This window comes from Diorhabda carinulata, chromosome 4 (genome assembly GCF_026250575.1).
Source record: "Diorhabda carinulata isolate Delta chromosome 4, icDioCari1.1, whole genome shotgun sequence".
Lineage (NCBI taxonomy): Eukaryota > Metazoa > Arthropoda > Insecta > Coleoptera > Chrysomelidae > Diorhabda > Diorhabda carinulata.
Genome location: NC_079463.1, coordinates 30,725,787 through 30,740,699, shown reverse-complemented (window position 1 = coordinate 30,740,699; position 14,913 = coordinate 30,725,787). Strand labels below are relative to the sequence as shown.

The 14,913-nt window shown below is 33.8% G+C and overlaps 1 protein-coding gene across 1 annotated transcript; it reads left to right on the top strand.

Moving 5' to 3' along the window:
* The first annotated feature begins 7,793 nt into the window (after positions 1-7,793).
* On the top strand, positions 7,794-14,261 carry LOC130893238 (endoglucanase-like). The gene is made up of 4 exons (XM_057799165.1): positions 7,794-7,974; positions 9,547-9,747; positions 12,175-12,353; positions 13,923-14,261. Exons 1-4 carry the CDS (start codon positions 7,944-7,946, stop codon positions 14,226-14,228), a joined length of 717 nt encoding a protein of 238 aa, XP_057655148.1. The 5' UTR covers positions 7,794-7,943; the 3' UTR covers positions 14,229-14,261.
* The last annotated feature ends 652 nt before the right edge of the window (positions 14,262-14,913 follow it).

The following is a 14,913-nucleotide window of genomic DNA, read 5'->3' as shown; positions in this document are numbered from 1 at the left end:
CTGAAAAAGAAGAATACTCTCAGATGTATCCAGCTGACCTCAATTCTTTGGGTATGGACCCCGCTGTCAGAAACAAATCTTTCTTTCTGATTGACCAATTCATGTGTTTAGCCTTCATCGCTGAGGCATCGATAGCCTAGTCAGCCATCCGTATGAACTATGCTTCCTGGAGCCACGTGCTTTTTGGTTAGAGGAATCAAAACTTCACAAGTTCTTTCATTGTCTGGGCAAGCTTCAAATCTGATGTCTTCATCATTTATCGTCAATCATCATGACTTTTCACAAACACACACACACACACACACACACACACAGATAGATCTTGATGAGATCTATCCATGGTTCGATATCTGTTAGCCTTTCTGAGATAATGGCCACTTTCTGTACCTCCGGAAGTAAATGTTTCCGCATTAAATAAATATGATAAATCGATTTCTCGTTATATCAATAGTCTCTGTATAGAGTTTGATGATGATCGTCGTGGGGTGATTTATCATACTCAAATATTGTTACCTCTCATCCAATATCTTGTTATGCCACTGATAATTGATTCTAATACGCGCGTTTCAAGCACCATTGGTTTCATTTCTATAAATCGATTTTTATTATATAAATAAATCTGAAAGAAAAATATTTTGTAGCAAAAATCTACCTAGCACGGAACATATGTATTATAGAATTCAAGTATGATCAAAAAAATGACATGTCATCTATTATGCCCCACTTAATAAATTTCAAAACGGCAATATTCTCTTCTATAGAAAAAAAATATTTGTTATCCATTCGAGTGTGACATCTATTCTTATCGAATATACTCCCAAAAGTTAAAAGGAAGTCATTGAACAGACTATTAATTTCTATAATAGACCAAATTTTAAAGCAATTTGACCATATTAGACCCAATTGGTAGGAAATTGTAGTTAAAAACTCCACTTCGTGTCATACGAGGGCAAGTTATTTAATTTTCATAATTAAATGTTAAATTTATATTTTTATTGGTCGGCGACAAAGTAATTTCGGTTTTGTAGTATAAAATAAAACAAAGAATAGTTTTTAATCAATTATATATTTCCCATTTCACCACCAACTAACCACCAACCAGGTGCGATTGAAGGTCATCCATCATTTGCAAAAGTTTGACCATTCAAAGAATTCTGTATACTTCGGAATAAATGTTAATCAAATGGTTCAAGATCAGGACTGTATGGAGGATATAGCATCACTTCCCAGCCAAGCTCCAATAGTTTCCCTCAAGTTGCCAAAGATGCGTGAAACCTTGCCTTTCCGATTTGACAATTCTGGCCGTTTTCCTTTGATTGCTTCATCCAGTTTCAATAATTGTTGATAGTAAACGTCAGATTGGATCGTTTGGTTCCTTGAAAGCAGCTCAAAAAACACAACATCTTTGTAATCCCACCAAACTGACATCATGAGCTGTTTTTGTTGTTTTTCAGCTTTCTCTGTGGTTTGTGCTGGTTCTGCCTGCGTGGGCCTGAAACAAGACCATCCAACCGATTAAAGAGTTATAAGGGAAATTTGGTGAGTTTCAAACTCCAGGAAAATCAAAATTTCAAATAGAAAATCAGGAAAGTGCATGCGTTCTTATACAGAAAAAAATTTACGACAGTAGACAATGTTCTTGCCACAATTCAAGATGATAAGGATGACCTTGAAATAAGTTGAAGCACACTATGGAAACTTTCAAAATAAATTGATATTAGTTGGAAAAAGAATTCCAGCAAGGATATTTGAATAAAAAAGAGCGATATTGTGATATGGAGAAGAAACCAAAAAAAGAATATATTTTGACCTGATGGAACTGTTAAAAGTTGAAAACAGGTTTTTACAAATATTCATCTACTGGTTTAAATCCACCAACATGAAGGGGACACAGTTCAACCGGTTTTGTTAAAGGTGGTTTATTGACTTTTGAATCTACTCGTTCCGGTGGCTACTATGAGGAAATGTTTTTTACGAATGGTTGGAATAAATGATAGATATTTTTCTTCACATCTGTATAACAGTATAATGCAAATTATTACTCGAAACTTTTATAAAAATTCAAGAATATCAAGTTCCATCCCGTTTCTTCTATAAAGAGGGATTTAAAAAATACAGAATTGAAAAAATTGCAGAAAATCGCGAAATGATAACCACGATATCTTTCCGAACTATACCCCATTGAACTGATATGGACACAGATAAAGGGTGAAGCCTGAAAATCATGCGATTAAAGAATACTGATGAAATAATCGAGTCACTCATTGTGATTCTGATTTGGATTTGTAAAATGTAGCTCAATTTATACTGGTCACTTTTTATATTAAAATTATTATTTTTGAATATAACTTGTTTAAAAGTCAAGTTTAAACCCTCCTAAATCTATATAACCACCATGACACAATGTTCTTAACATATCCTTTGAAAAAATAAAACTATTCTAACTATCTACTAAAAGAAGTGGTACGCCAATGGATTACGAATGTTTTATTATCTTACTACTCTCCCATTCATGGAAATAGACTATAATAAACTCGCCGAAGAGCGGGGTTCAGATATTTTTTTAAACCCCTTTCTTTCTGCATACAACTAGCAAATGATTGAAAGCTATATATAAGTTATCTTAAAAGAAAATTATCAAGTGGCAAAATAATAGTTTGATTGAGACACACAGATCACACGGAAGTTGATTTCGCTTGGTGGGAGATCTCATTAGAGCTTGAGCCAATGCATTGTTGGGATGGGCTCAATTGCGGTGAGAATATTTCTGGGAGAAATGAGATATTTCTTTTTTTCACTGTATTAATTAGATTATTACGATAAATAACGCTGTTGGATATCTACATTCTATGGAGCATTTGCAATAATTCTGAATATTTTCGACTGATACTTCATCATCACTAAATATGGGATACCGAATGGGACAGAATAAAAGAATCAGCATGGTATGCTACGCCGACGATGCAGCTATTTTCGGGGAAACGCAGGACGACCTACAGATACAACTACACAAATTCTGCCAGATCAGCCAAGCGATGAACATGACTGTATCCACAGAAAAAACGAAAAGCATATCCTTTGCTAAAGAGCGCCTACGATGTAAGCTGGTAGTTCAGGACAAAAGAATCGATCAAATCTCACAATTTAAATACCTGGGTATGGACCTGTCGAGTTATCACGACCCAGTGAAGGAACTAAGAAGCCAGATCAACAAAGCGACTGCCGTATGGGTCTGCTTAAGGCAGACAATATGGGCGAACGAATACATGCGAAAGGATAGCAAGTTTAGGATCTATAAGACTTGTATCAGGCCAATCATGACATACGAAATGAAAACACTCAGGACTATAGTGGGAAAAATAAGAGTAGATCGAATCAGGAACACTGACATCAGGGAACAATGTGGGGTGCAAGACATCGTAAGATGGGGGAGACAAAGAAAAAGATGGAATGGAAGAGAGTAGACTGCCACACATCGTACTTGAAGGGAAACCAATAAGGAAAAGAGAACCCAGACGACCACCTAAGAGATGGATGGACAGCTGGTAGTCTACTTCCCAGGAACTGATTCAAAGGAACCTGCACAACTAACAGATCATCTGATTTTGAAAATGAATAAGAAGAAGAAGATTTTCGACTGAAATCTTTCTAGAATTGCTATATTTGAGTTGGATACAGTGCTCCATAGTTGAATACCATAACTCCAGATGGGTTTTAGTGTCACTTTTTTGGTTGTTAGTTGTGATCTTCGACCTATTAACCAGTATATTTAACTGAGTTTTAAACACAATCACTTTAACTATTGATTAGTATATGTATACTCCAAGTTAGTCGTCGGTCTAGATGAATTCCAAGGTATTTTGCACTAAGGAAATAGCGTCAAAGTTTGTCTGCGATAGATTTTTCCTATTTCTAGAAACTTGGAGAATGAAAACATATGAAAATAAATCTGTTTATGTTACCTACACCCAACGGAGAGGGACCTGTCAAACTATAATATTAAACGGACATCTTCTGCAGCAAAAAGAGAGTGCTAAACACCTTGGAACTCATCTAGACCGACGACTAACTTGGAGTATACATATACTAATCAATAGTTAAAGGGATTGTGACACTAAAACCCATCTGGAGTTATGGTATAGTTTTCCCTTGGACGCAGAAACTTTTCAGAATAACCTCGTAAATAAAATGTATAGTTAATTCCAAATATAATATCAACTTCTATCCGTAAGGACGATACGTGCCAAATTTCTTAAAACTTTCTATACGCATTTTTTTTTCTAAACATCTGGCCGTCATATATCAATTGTATCTTAAATACTATGAAAAATATAGGAGTAATTGTGAAGGTCCATTCATGGGTTAGTGAAGGACCATTGGTAGTATTGAATGAGTTGATCTTTTTGTCATTTGTTCACGCAACCGTATACGATGAATACCATTTAGAAATGCGTGGGTTCCGACACAAGCAACTCGTCAAATGAGGTTCTATTATTTGTAGAAACCCGAAAGGTACTTTTAGTATACTTTGAAAGGTATTTAAAAAAAATACAATTACTACTCTAAAATATATTACTAGAGTGTGCTAACGTAGAACTTTGGAATGGAAATTTCATCAATTTCCCTACCGATTCGCTACGTTTTCCGACAATAACTTAAAACTGTTTAATACATTATTTCAGGTTGGGTTTTTTCTTTTGCCATTCGTGTTTACTCCTTTCTTTGTCTCGTTTGAACCGCTGCTATGTAGGTCAGCCCTTTTTGGTGCGCAGAAATCTTTGAATGTATTGAAAAACAAGATTCCAGTGAGTCCATTCTGTCCACTGTCTATCGTTCACAGTAGAAAACATATGCGGAGCATCATCTCTATTCTCTATCGCAGTATAAGCGGATACCTTTTGCCCTTTATGTATAAATAGCGCGCAAAATGTCCGGATAGTAATTGTGTGAGGTACGTAATACCCAACTTCGTCTAGGCGTCTTTCTTAGATATTGCTTCCGAGAATTTTGCCATTACTATATCGTGCGAGCACTTTTCTCGTGCTAACTCCAAATACCTTTGCTTTTCTCCTGTATATCACCTTTTTATCCATAGTAAGAAGTTCCACTGCAGTAACTCCCGCAATCAACATTACAACTGTCTTCGAGACCGTCCGCTGAATCGACCTAACGGCGATGTCAAAATGGTAGAAAGTATCTAGAGCAAACTTACCAATTGAGAAATAATGATGACACTTTACACCAAATTGTCACAGTAAAGAATTTTGAGAATTGTGGTGGAGGGAGGAGGATGGAAAATAAGAAAGTGTCCAAAGAAATAAATTGCTACCAGAAGCCAAGCGGAATATAGATGAAATAGGAAGAAGGATAATAAAGAAGATTGAAGCCAAGGATCTAGAAGATCTGTAGAGGTTATGAACTACTTTTCAGGCTAATACCGCGACAAATATTGAATTGCATCTCAAATCATTAAATTTTCAAATGCTGTAAATTATTTTTGGTACTCACTACAAGAGTTCTAGTATTACAACGTATAATAATCCCCTCCTCCTAATAAACGAAGTCAAGTATTTAAGTCTAGTTCTGAACTCAAAACTAACATGTAAATCCAATAGTTATACAGTAAAAATAATATCAATCAATCAAACAAATGTAGTGGCATCTTTCTCAAAGTCCTTTTTGTACAATTGCCCGTTCAAACCAATCTGGACCTATGGTATCCAGCTGTGAGGCTGTTTAAAGCCTTCAAACACAAAAATAATACAACAAATTCAGTCAAAAATACATTCTCAACGACCTATGGTAAGGGAGGAATAAAACATTCCACAATGATATAAAAAGTAGAAGAGGGAATACACTTTTTGAGTATAAGTTATTATCGAAAACTACCCGGTCATCAAAATGTCAAACAGTTAAAAGAACCATCACCAGTACGCAGTAGATTTAAAGATCTGTAGAGGTGATATATAATCATATATCAATATATTAAAATAAATTTCTTATTTATTAGACCTTTTGATATGTTTATGTTTCTAAATGTTCTTGATTTCAGGTCTCTTCTGTTTCAAAATTAGTTTTTTAAAAATTTTTAAAAGATAGATAAAAATTGACGTTTCGACTTTTCTTTAAGTCTTTATCAAAATATGATATTGACATTGACAATTTGCGTATTTATGTTGATCAATAGATCACCTTCATCATGAATTAATTTTTCTTCAGTCCTTATATTTCAAATATCAAATTATTCGTAGTTTTATTAGAATTTACAAAATAGAGCTATAAAGTTTACTTAAATTATTTAGGTCTTTTTTATCATTTATATCTTTTTCGTTCTTATGAATTTTTAAATATTTATAATTGAATTTTTGTTTATTTCTGATATTTCACGGTTCGTTAATGCAGTTATTTTTTTTAATGTATTGATGACCTTTAAGTCTCTTTTCTAAATATTGAGATGTCTGCCCTATCTAGACAGCGTCACAATTAGTACAAGGCACTTAATATATAATATTACTTCTTTTGTTTTTTGGTGTTTTAGATTTTAATTTGGATAATTTATTATGTCCTTTATGACTTTATATACTAATATCATATTTATTGAAATAATTCAATTATTGTTGGGAAAGTCCTTGTACATATGGTAATGAAAAATGTTTTATGTTTTGATGTTTTGTTTCTGTTTTGTTTTTTAATTGATTATAGTATCTGTTTATCCTTTTTTTGAATATGTTGTTTATCATTTTTTCCGGATAATTATTTTCTTTCAATGCAGTTTTTGTTTTTTGGATAGCTAAGCGTCTAAATTCAGGATCTGATAGTTGGATAGATTTATCAGTTTAAATATCTTGAGGACCAAGTTGGTTTCGTATTTCGTACTTTCGTATTTCTTTTAATAATTTTTTTAGAATTATTTAAAAAACTAATTTTGAAACAGAAGAGACCTAAAATCAAGAACATTTAGAAACATAAATATATCCAAAATATATGTAATGACTTCTATTCACCCCGTTATGTTATTTCGAATTTGCATAATTTGAAAGAGATGGTTTGGCGTTCCTCAAAGAAGAAAACAACTACTTTCCAGGCTAATACCGCGACGAATATTGAATTGCATCTCAAATCATTAAATTTTCAAAATGAGATGATTTTTGTTATAACCGTTTCGTACAACAATGCTGTACATTATTATTAATAATAATTCCTCAGGTTTATGTTGAAAATATCCTCAATTCGTTTTCCAAATATCTACTCGTTATTCTTAATAATTGGATTAAGTGATAGATAAAAATAAATATCAAGTTGTTAAACACTTCAAAATATTATTTTTAATGTTACTTTCGTTATCAGACAATTTCAATTCAAAATTATTGGTAAGCGGTTGTTTAGGAAAATTTTGTTAACAAAAATGGGAAATTTTGAATTTTCTAAAGTCATAGAGACTTTTTTTATAACTAAAGAACGAATTCTATGCTAAATTCATATTGAATGAATATCAAATGAATTAAATATTTTGTCGTTTAATCAATTATTTGGATATTTCGGAAAAATGTGCATATTTAAAAAAAATTGTATCGAAATGACTAAATTTTTGTTTCGTTGTTATTGCTTTTAGAATGATATGATAACGGAAAGTATGTAAGGACTTTGGTTCGTTTTCTTGACGTTTCAATTTGATATTATATCAAATAAAATCGTTCATCATATTTTTTAATCCAATAAATCACCACGTATTAACATGGACAGATATAAGTGGGTCTGATAATTACATAATTTCACTTTATAGTGTATTGTACTCAATATTTAATTTGCAATAGAAAATTTATCAGATGATATTACAAGATATGTTATCTAAATATTAAAAAAATTATTATTAAAGATTAAAAATAGTATATAAAAACTCGTAATGGTCTTTTAGTCTTCTAAGTCCACGTAATTTTGTAATAATGAACACATCATTCGTTATTATCGCTATTTGTAAGTAATCATTTTCAATATATTTTTTATACATACACACTATAATTACCAAATAATTTTTCTAAAAATGCTTATTAATATTTTTTGTCGACCTTTACGAAAATGAAATTTTTTACGTAAATCCACCGTTTAATTAAAACATATCCTTTTGATAAAAACTGTTGTATCTAAATCACCGAAAAATAGCCCTAATAGACCGTAAACTAATGATGAAATATCTTTGGACGTTATGCAAAGTTTTGTAAAAAAAACTCTCTGTAACAATATGAAAATCATCATCATCATCAAGCATTTCAATCCTTTGGATTATGGCTATCCCTTATAGCGGTTTAAAATCCTTTTTTGAGGCGGATTTCTCCTCGTTTTCCATTTTTGTTTTCTTCATAGTTTATCCTTTGTCTTGTTATTAATTTCCATTCCTTCCGTTTCCGGCATATGTCCTCTATTTCGTTTCTCCAAGTCTGTCTCTTCTCCTTGGCCCCAATGAGGTCCATCGCATTATTCTTTTGATCATTTGAGTTGGTTTTCTTCTCATTATATAACCAGCCCAGTTGAGTCTTTGTGTTTTTATGTATCTCACTATATTTTCCTTCTCCAACTCTTTCACTATTCCTCCGTTTTTCTTTGCTCTCCTTTCTCCCTCCTTTGTTGGATTTGGACCTGTTACAGTTCTCATTATCTCATGATTCTTCTTCCCTTTTGTTGATTACTGTTGTTTCCATCGCATACGTGATTACTAGTCTTATTAGGATTTTGTACATTTTTATTTTATTTTGTTTTGTTTTTAATTTGCTTTCGTTTCTTCCATAGGCTTGAGAGCCTTTTTCAATCCTTTCTTTTATCCTGTCTCTGGTTGTTTGTCCCTACATTAGCAGGGTTATGGTTCGATTTCGATGTATTATAATTACAATCAAAACATTTATCGTATATAGTGGAACTAAACGCTTAAATGGTTTTATGTAAAGAGCGTTTGAAGGTAAATTATTCAGTGGTATAATACACAGAAGCCATTTTAGGTCCAAGAATATTTGGTTAGTTTAATTCTATTGTAGGAGATACTATGAAAAATCTCGCGTTAAATGGAGATTGTCCGTAAGAACGAGCTGACTGACATGCATCTCCCGCGCAGTGCAAGAATAAGGCCACGACCTTTTGTAGTCTAAATCCTAACACACCAAGACTTTTTCGATTTAAGGCATTTGGAACACAGTCTTTCAACAATTAGAATCAAATTCCATGGCGCAAAGTTTGGTGGCTTCGCTATGTAAAGGATGAGCCCACAAAAATTTTCTTTAAAACAAGTTATACAGATGAAGATTTTAAAGAGATAAATTGTTTCAAAAAAGGACGGCCAAGAAAAGTTGCATTAAACAAGCCTTATAATGATGAGTTGCCTATTTCCAATGCAAAGTTTCAAGATTTGAAAAAAATGTGTAATGATCTTACAATACCTAAAATTTACCGCAACTACTTCAGATCTTTGAAATGTAGCGTAAAAATCTGGGACTGTTTACCAGAGCCGAATGTGTCCTTATTTTCACCATAATGCTCAATATCTGTTCCATTTTCTAGTTATCTCTGTGGCTGTAGCCTACAGCCCGGAAATTAAGAAAATTCCGAACGGTAAAAGCGGATATGGTACCACTACACGTTACTGGGACTGCTGTAAACCATCGTGTTCCTGGAAAGAAAACATCAACACTCCCGATATGACGCCTATAGCCAGTTGCGCTGCTGATGGCGTAACTAAATTAGATCCTTCCGTCCAATCAGGTAAGCGAACTTCCTCTGACAAAACAGTTTTATGTTTTTCGGTGACTTAAAGTCGAAAATTTTTCTATTTTTATACCTTTAGAACACGGTATTAGATATGTAACATCAAAGATCTGACCATTCCTCTGTTCCTAAATAACTTGCTAGTATTTTTTGGACCATTGTTTGGAGTGCGCAGCGTTTTTGGTTCCTTCGGAGTGTTTTGTTGGAAGCGAATACGTAAACAGTAAAATTTAGGTTCGTGTATGGTATTGAATTACGATAGGTTTCGTTTTATATTTTTGTAGTTAATAGAATCCAGTTTCAACAATGACTATAGTTAATTTTTCTAAATGAGGGGGTATTAAAATAATAGAACATTCGTAATCCATAGCTATAGTCAGCGTATTTTTTTGAATTTAGCCAATTCTGTGATTCCGTGTTTACAGCTTGGTTGTATGTAATTTTTCTAAAAGTCTCGAGTGATAAGTTGCATTATCCATCACTATTATACAGTTCTTAGACAGAAGATTCATGACCTCATGGTAATCACTCGTACAAGTAGATTCAAAAGTCAATGAATCACCTCCAACATAACAGTTTCTCATTGCTTTTATAGTCCTTAGGTAATTTCTTCTTCATACCACGATATCGTTTCTTTTTATTGAAATAGACTTTCTGGAAAGCTTTTTTCAGTGAAACGTGGCAAAAACATTGTCTACTGTCGGAAATTCTTTTCTAAAGAAGGACATGCGTACTTTCCTTCGTAGTTTTTCTATTTGAAATTTTGATTTTCCTGAAGCTTTACGTGCTCTGTGCAATGGACAGATATGCGTAAAAAAATCCAATGAGTCAAATATTAGTTTTTGTATGCAAAACAAAAATTGAAGACTCAGCAAAGACGAAATTGAAGGAGTCATATTTATAGATCCATTTTTGAAATATGATACTTTACTAAAACTGAATTAAGAGCACGGACCACCTTCAAGTGCTTCTGTTAGTTGCCTTGAAAGATGGCAATTACAAAAATCTTGTATTCAATGCTTCAAAAGAAAGGGGTAGTAGCATATCTTTCAAATTCCACTTTTCGTTTTACTGACAATTTAGAAACAGTTAGTGACGAACATGGGTAAAGGACAGAGAGATCTAGAAAAATACTTTATAGCCGTACTAGTATATCTATCGATCTAGACTTCTTTGATACTGAACCTGAACGTGATCTACTTCTTGAGGCTACTTTGGCAGCTACAGAACGTGATCCAAACATTGAATTATTTCCTCCATTTTCTAATTCAACTGAACCAGATCGTGATATAAAATCCGGTTTTCTAGAACCAGATCCAGACTTTATGCAACTTGGACGAGATCTAGACTTTTTTATCCTGAATCTGAACCTGATCTAGATCTTTAGGCAGCTTTTACTGGTTAAGAACGTGATCTAGACCTTATGCTCATAATGATCGAAAGACATGCACAATAACATTCTAATGTGTAATTTAATTATACACCTGGCGTTGTTTTTTTAGCAAACAAGGATGGTTTGAAGCAAAGAATTAAAACTTTATTCCTGGCTTTTCCTGGAGCCAGAATGTAATCTATATCTCCTGGCACCAGAACGGTATTCATATTTCCTAAAGCCCGAATATGATCTAGATCTTGAGGCAGCTTTCACTGATTAAGTACGTTATCTGGGACTTTGTGGAACCTGGACACGATCTAGACTTCCTTGATACTGAAACTGAACGTGATCTACTTCTTGAGGCTACTTTGGCAGCTACAGAACGTGATCCAAACATTGAATTATTTCCTCCATTTTCTAATTCAACTGAACCAGATCGTGATATAAAATCCGGTTTTCTAAAACCAGATTCAGACTTAATGGAACCTGGACGAGATCTAGACTTTTTTATCCTGAATCTGAACCTGATCTAGATCTTTAGGCAGCTTTTACTGGTTAAGAACGTGATCTAGACCTTATGCTCATAATGATCGAAAGACATGCACAATAACATTCTAATGTGTAATTTAATTATACACCTGGCGTTGTTTTTTTAGCAAACAAGGATGGTTTGAAGCAAAGAATTAAAACTTTATTCCTGGCTTTTCCTGGAGCCAGAATGTAATCTATATCTCCTGGCACCAGAACGGTATTCATATTTCCTAAAGCCCGAATATGATCTAGATCTTGAGGCAGCTTTCACTGATTAAGTACGTTATCTGGGACTTTGTGGAACCTGGACACGATCTAGACTTCCTTGATACTGAAACTGAACGTGATCTACATCTTTAGGCCACTTTGGCAGCTTCAGAACGTAATCCAAACATTGATTTATTTTTTCTCTCGTTTCTCTTGTTTAAATCGTAGGAAAATAATAAATTTTCGTACACTAGTGTGATTAATCCCTTGCTGAGTATTGATTATATAAATTTTCAATCATCCATTTCTAGGTTGCGCTGGAGGAACATCGTATATGTGTAACAACCAACAACCTTTTGCTGTTAACGAAACTCTTGGTTACGGTTTTGCTGCTGTTTCGTTCAGCGGAGGTGCCGATACAAATTTATGTTGTTCATGTTATTTAGTTAAATTCCTCGATCAAATTCAAGACAAACAATTAGTGTTGCAAGTGAGTGGCGTTTATTCAACTATTCGTAGTATTATAATCAGTGTTGTGTCTTTTGTCTTTAACATTTGCATTTACTCCTCCGTCTTTAGATAAAATAATTCCTAGGTTAATGATATAAAAATCTAATGAAGAAAGACATAATTTTGATCCCAGACGTACCTGGCCAGACCTAGAGATGGTGGTAGTTGCCACTGCACTAGAAAGTACACAATCTCTACAGCAAATGTTTCAAATTTGAAGAGGCCACGTTGTTTGGTATTTTTTTGGCAGTCATCAATAGTGAACGTTTTTGGGTTTTGTAAACATGGAAAAAATTGTTTATCGATATGTGATACAATACTTTTATTTTAAAGACCTCATTCCAACCAATGTAAAAGCTAAACTAGCTACTACTCTGGGTGAAACTGCTTCTTCGTTATCAGCAGTAAAATATTTGGTGGCAGAGTTTAAACGAGGCCGTTCAACCTTCGAAGACCAGTATCGCAGTGGTTAACCAAATGACGGTGACGACTCCAGAAATGTTGAAGAATATCCACAAAGCGGTACTGGATGATCGTCGACTGACATTGCGCGAGCTAGTAGACATAATAGACATTTCAAAAAGTGTGGTACAACTAAAAATTTTGACATGAGAAAGATGTGTGCCGCGTTTGCTCACGATGGAACAAAAGCACCGTCGTGAAGATGTTTCCACCGAGTGTTTAACAATGTTTTACAGATATAAAGCCGTTTCATAGCCGTGGATAAAATTTGGGTCCATTACTTCACACCCGAAACAAAAAACAATCAAAACAAAGGACTAAAAAGGGAGAACGAACCGACTCCAATGAAGGCAAAGACCGTTCTATTTGCAGGCAATATCATGGCAAGAAAGTGTTGTTTCATCTAGACAATGCACCAACTCACCTATCCGTTTTTGCAATGGTCAAAATTAATGAATTTGAATGAAGTTTGAATTGCTATCTCATGCCCTTTTTTTTCGCCAAATTTAGCCCCTTTGGATTGTAGAGCATATACAAAGGAAAATAGGGAAAGAACAGGAAGGATTTACAACAGGAAGATAGACAATAGATCACATCTACACAATTCCTCTAAATTCCCTCTTCCTCTTAATCTGCAATAAATTTTTCCCATATTCGTAGCCTCTCTTATCCTAAATCCTTTCCGAAACTTTTGTTTCAATTTTAACTATTTTTTTTTTAGAAATTATTTTGGAGTTTATCGATTTTTATTTTAAATTTCTGGATTTTTTCTAAGTTAAATTTTAATCATTATTTTCAAATTTAGTGATGTTTGTGTCAAATTTGTCGATTTTTTTTCTAAATAATTTGAATTTTAACAATTATTTTGAGTTTTTCGATTTTTGTCTCGAATTTTCCGATTTTTATTTCAAATTTATCAGTTATATCATAAATTTTTCGTTCATTTTCTTGAATTATTTTGATTTAAACAATTATTCGAAATATTCCTTATAAAAGTAAACATTAATTTTCTAATTTTTTTCGTTCGCTTCCATTTTTTTCTATTTTCTATCTATATCATAAATACGATTTGCAAATTATTTTTCAGTTCACCAACACTGGAGGTGATCTGGGTGCTAATCAATTCGATATAGCTCTACCCGGAGGTGGTATCGGTATTTTCAACCAAGGTTGTCACGATCAATGGAATGCCCCTTGGACCGGTTGGGGTGACCAATACGGAGGAGTCCATTCCAGAGAAGAATGTCTATCACTTTTACCAGAAGCTCTCCAATCCGGTTGTTTGTTCAGATTCGATTTTATGAATAATGCCAACAACCCACAAATTCAATTCGACCAAGTCGAATGTCCCGACGAACTCGTTGCTATAAGTGGTTGTAATCTAGCTCCTTGAATAATTGCTAAATAAATTTCGTTTAAACTATCATTTTATTTTTGAACTGACATGTACTAATCGGAAATTAGGAAAAACTTTAACAACGTGAACTTGCCCAAACGAGCTACCGCTATATCTTGATTTTATAGAGCCCGACAGTGTTCCAGATCTTCTGGAACTTGAACGGGATCTAGATTTTCTAATTCCCGAACATGATCCAGATCTTAAGGCAGCTTTAACTGATCCAAAACGTTAATTAGACTTTCTGGAGTCTGAATGCGACTTCCTTTTAATACTAAACCTACATATGATCTTGTCAGATCCCGGTTTTATAGGACCCGATCTAGATTTCCTAGATCTAGAATTATGATTTTGACAGTGATCTGGATTTTCTTAATCCTGAACCTAAACGTTATTTAGATCTAGAGGCGACTTTGGCAGATTCAGAACGTAAGCTAAACTTTGATTTATTTTTTCGGGATCCTGAACATGACTTTAATTTCCGTTTATTTGTGATCTAGATCTAGATCTAAAGGTAGGTTTTACTGATGTACGTCATCCGAACTTTATGGAACCTGGACGTCATCTTGATTCTCAATTTGAACGTGATCTAGATCTTGAGCCCACTTTAATAGATTCAGAACTTAATCAAGACTCTCAAGCTCCAATCCCATGGTCATCCAGTACCATTTGGTGAACATTT

What these genes read in the sequence shown, in the direction of transcription:
- LOC130893238 (XM_057799165.1), top strand. Translation starts at nt 7,944, where the DNA reads ATGAACACATCATTCGTTATTATCGCTATTT. An exon ending in ATTCGTTATTATCGCTATTT is followed by an intron (nt 7,975 to 9,546) that starts GTAAGTAATCAT and finishes TCCATTTTCTAG; the next exon opens with TTATCTCTGTGGCTGTAGCC. An exon ending in ACAAACAATTAGTGTTGCAA is followed by an intron (nt 12,354 to 13,922) that starts GTGAGTGGCGTT and finishes ATTATTTTTCAG; the next exon opens with TTCACCAACACTGGAGGTGA.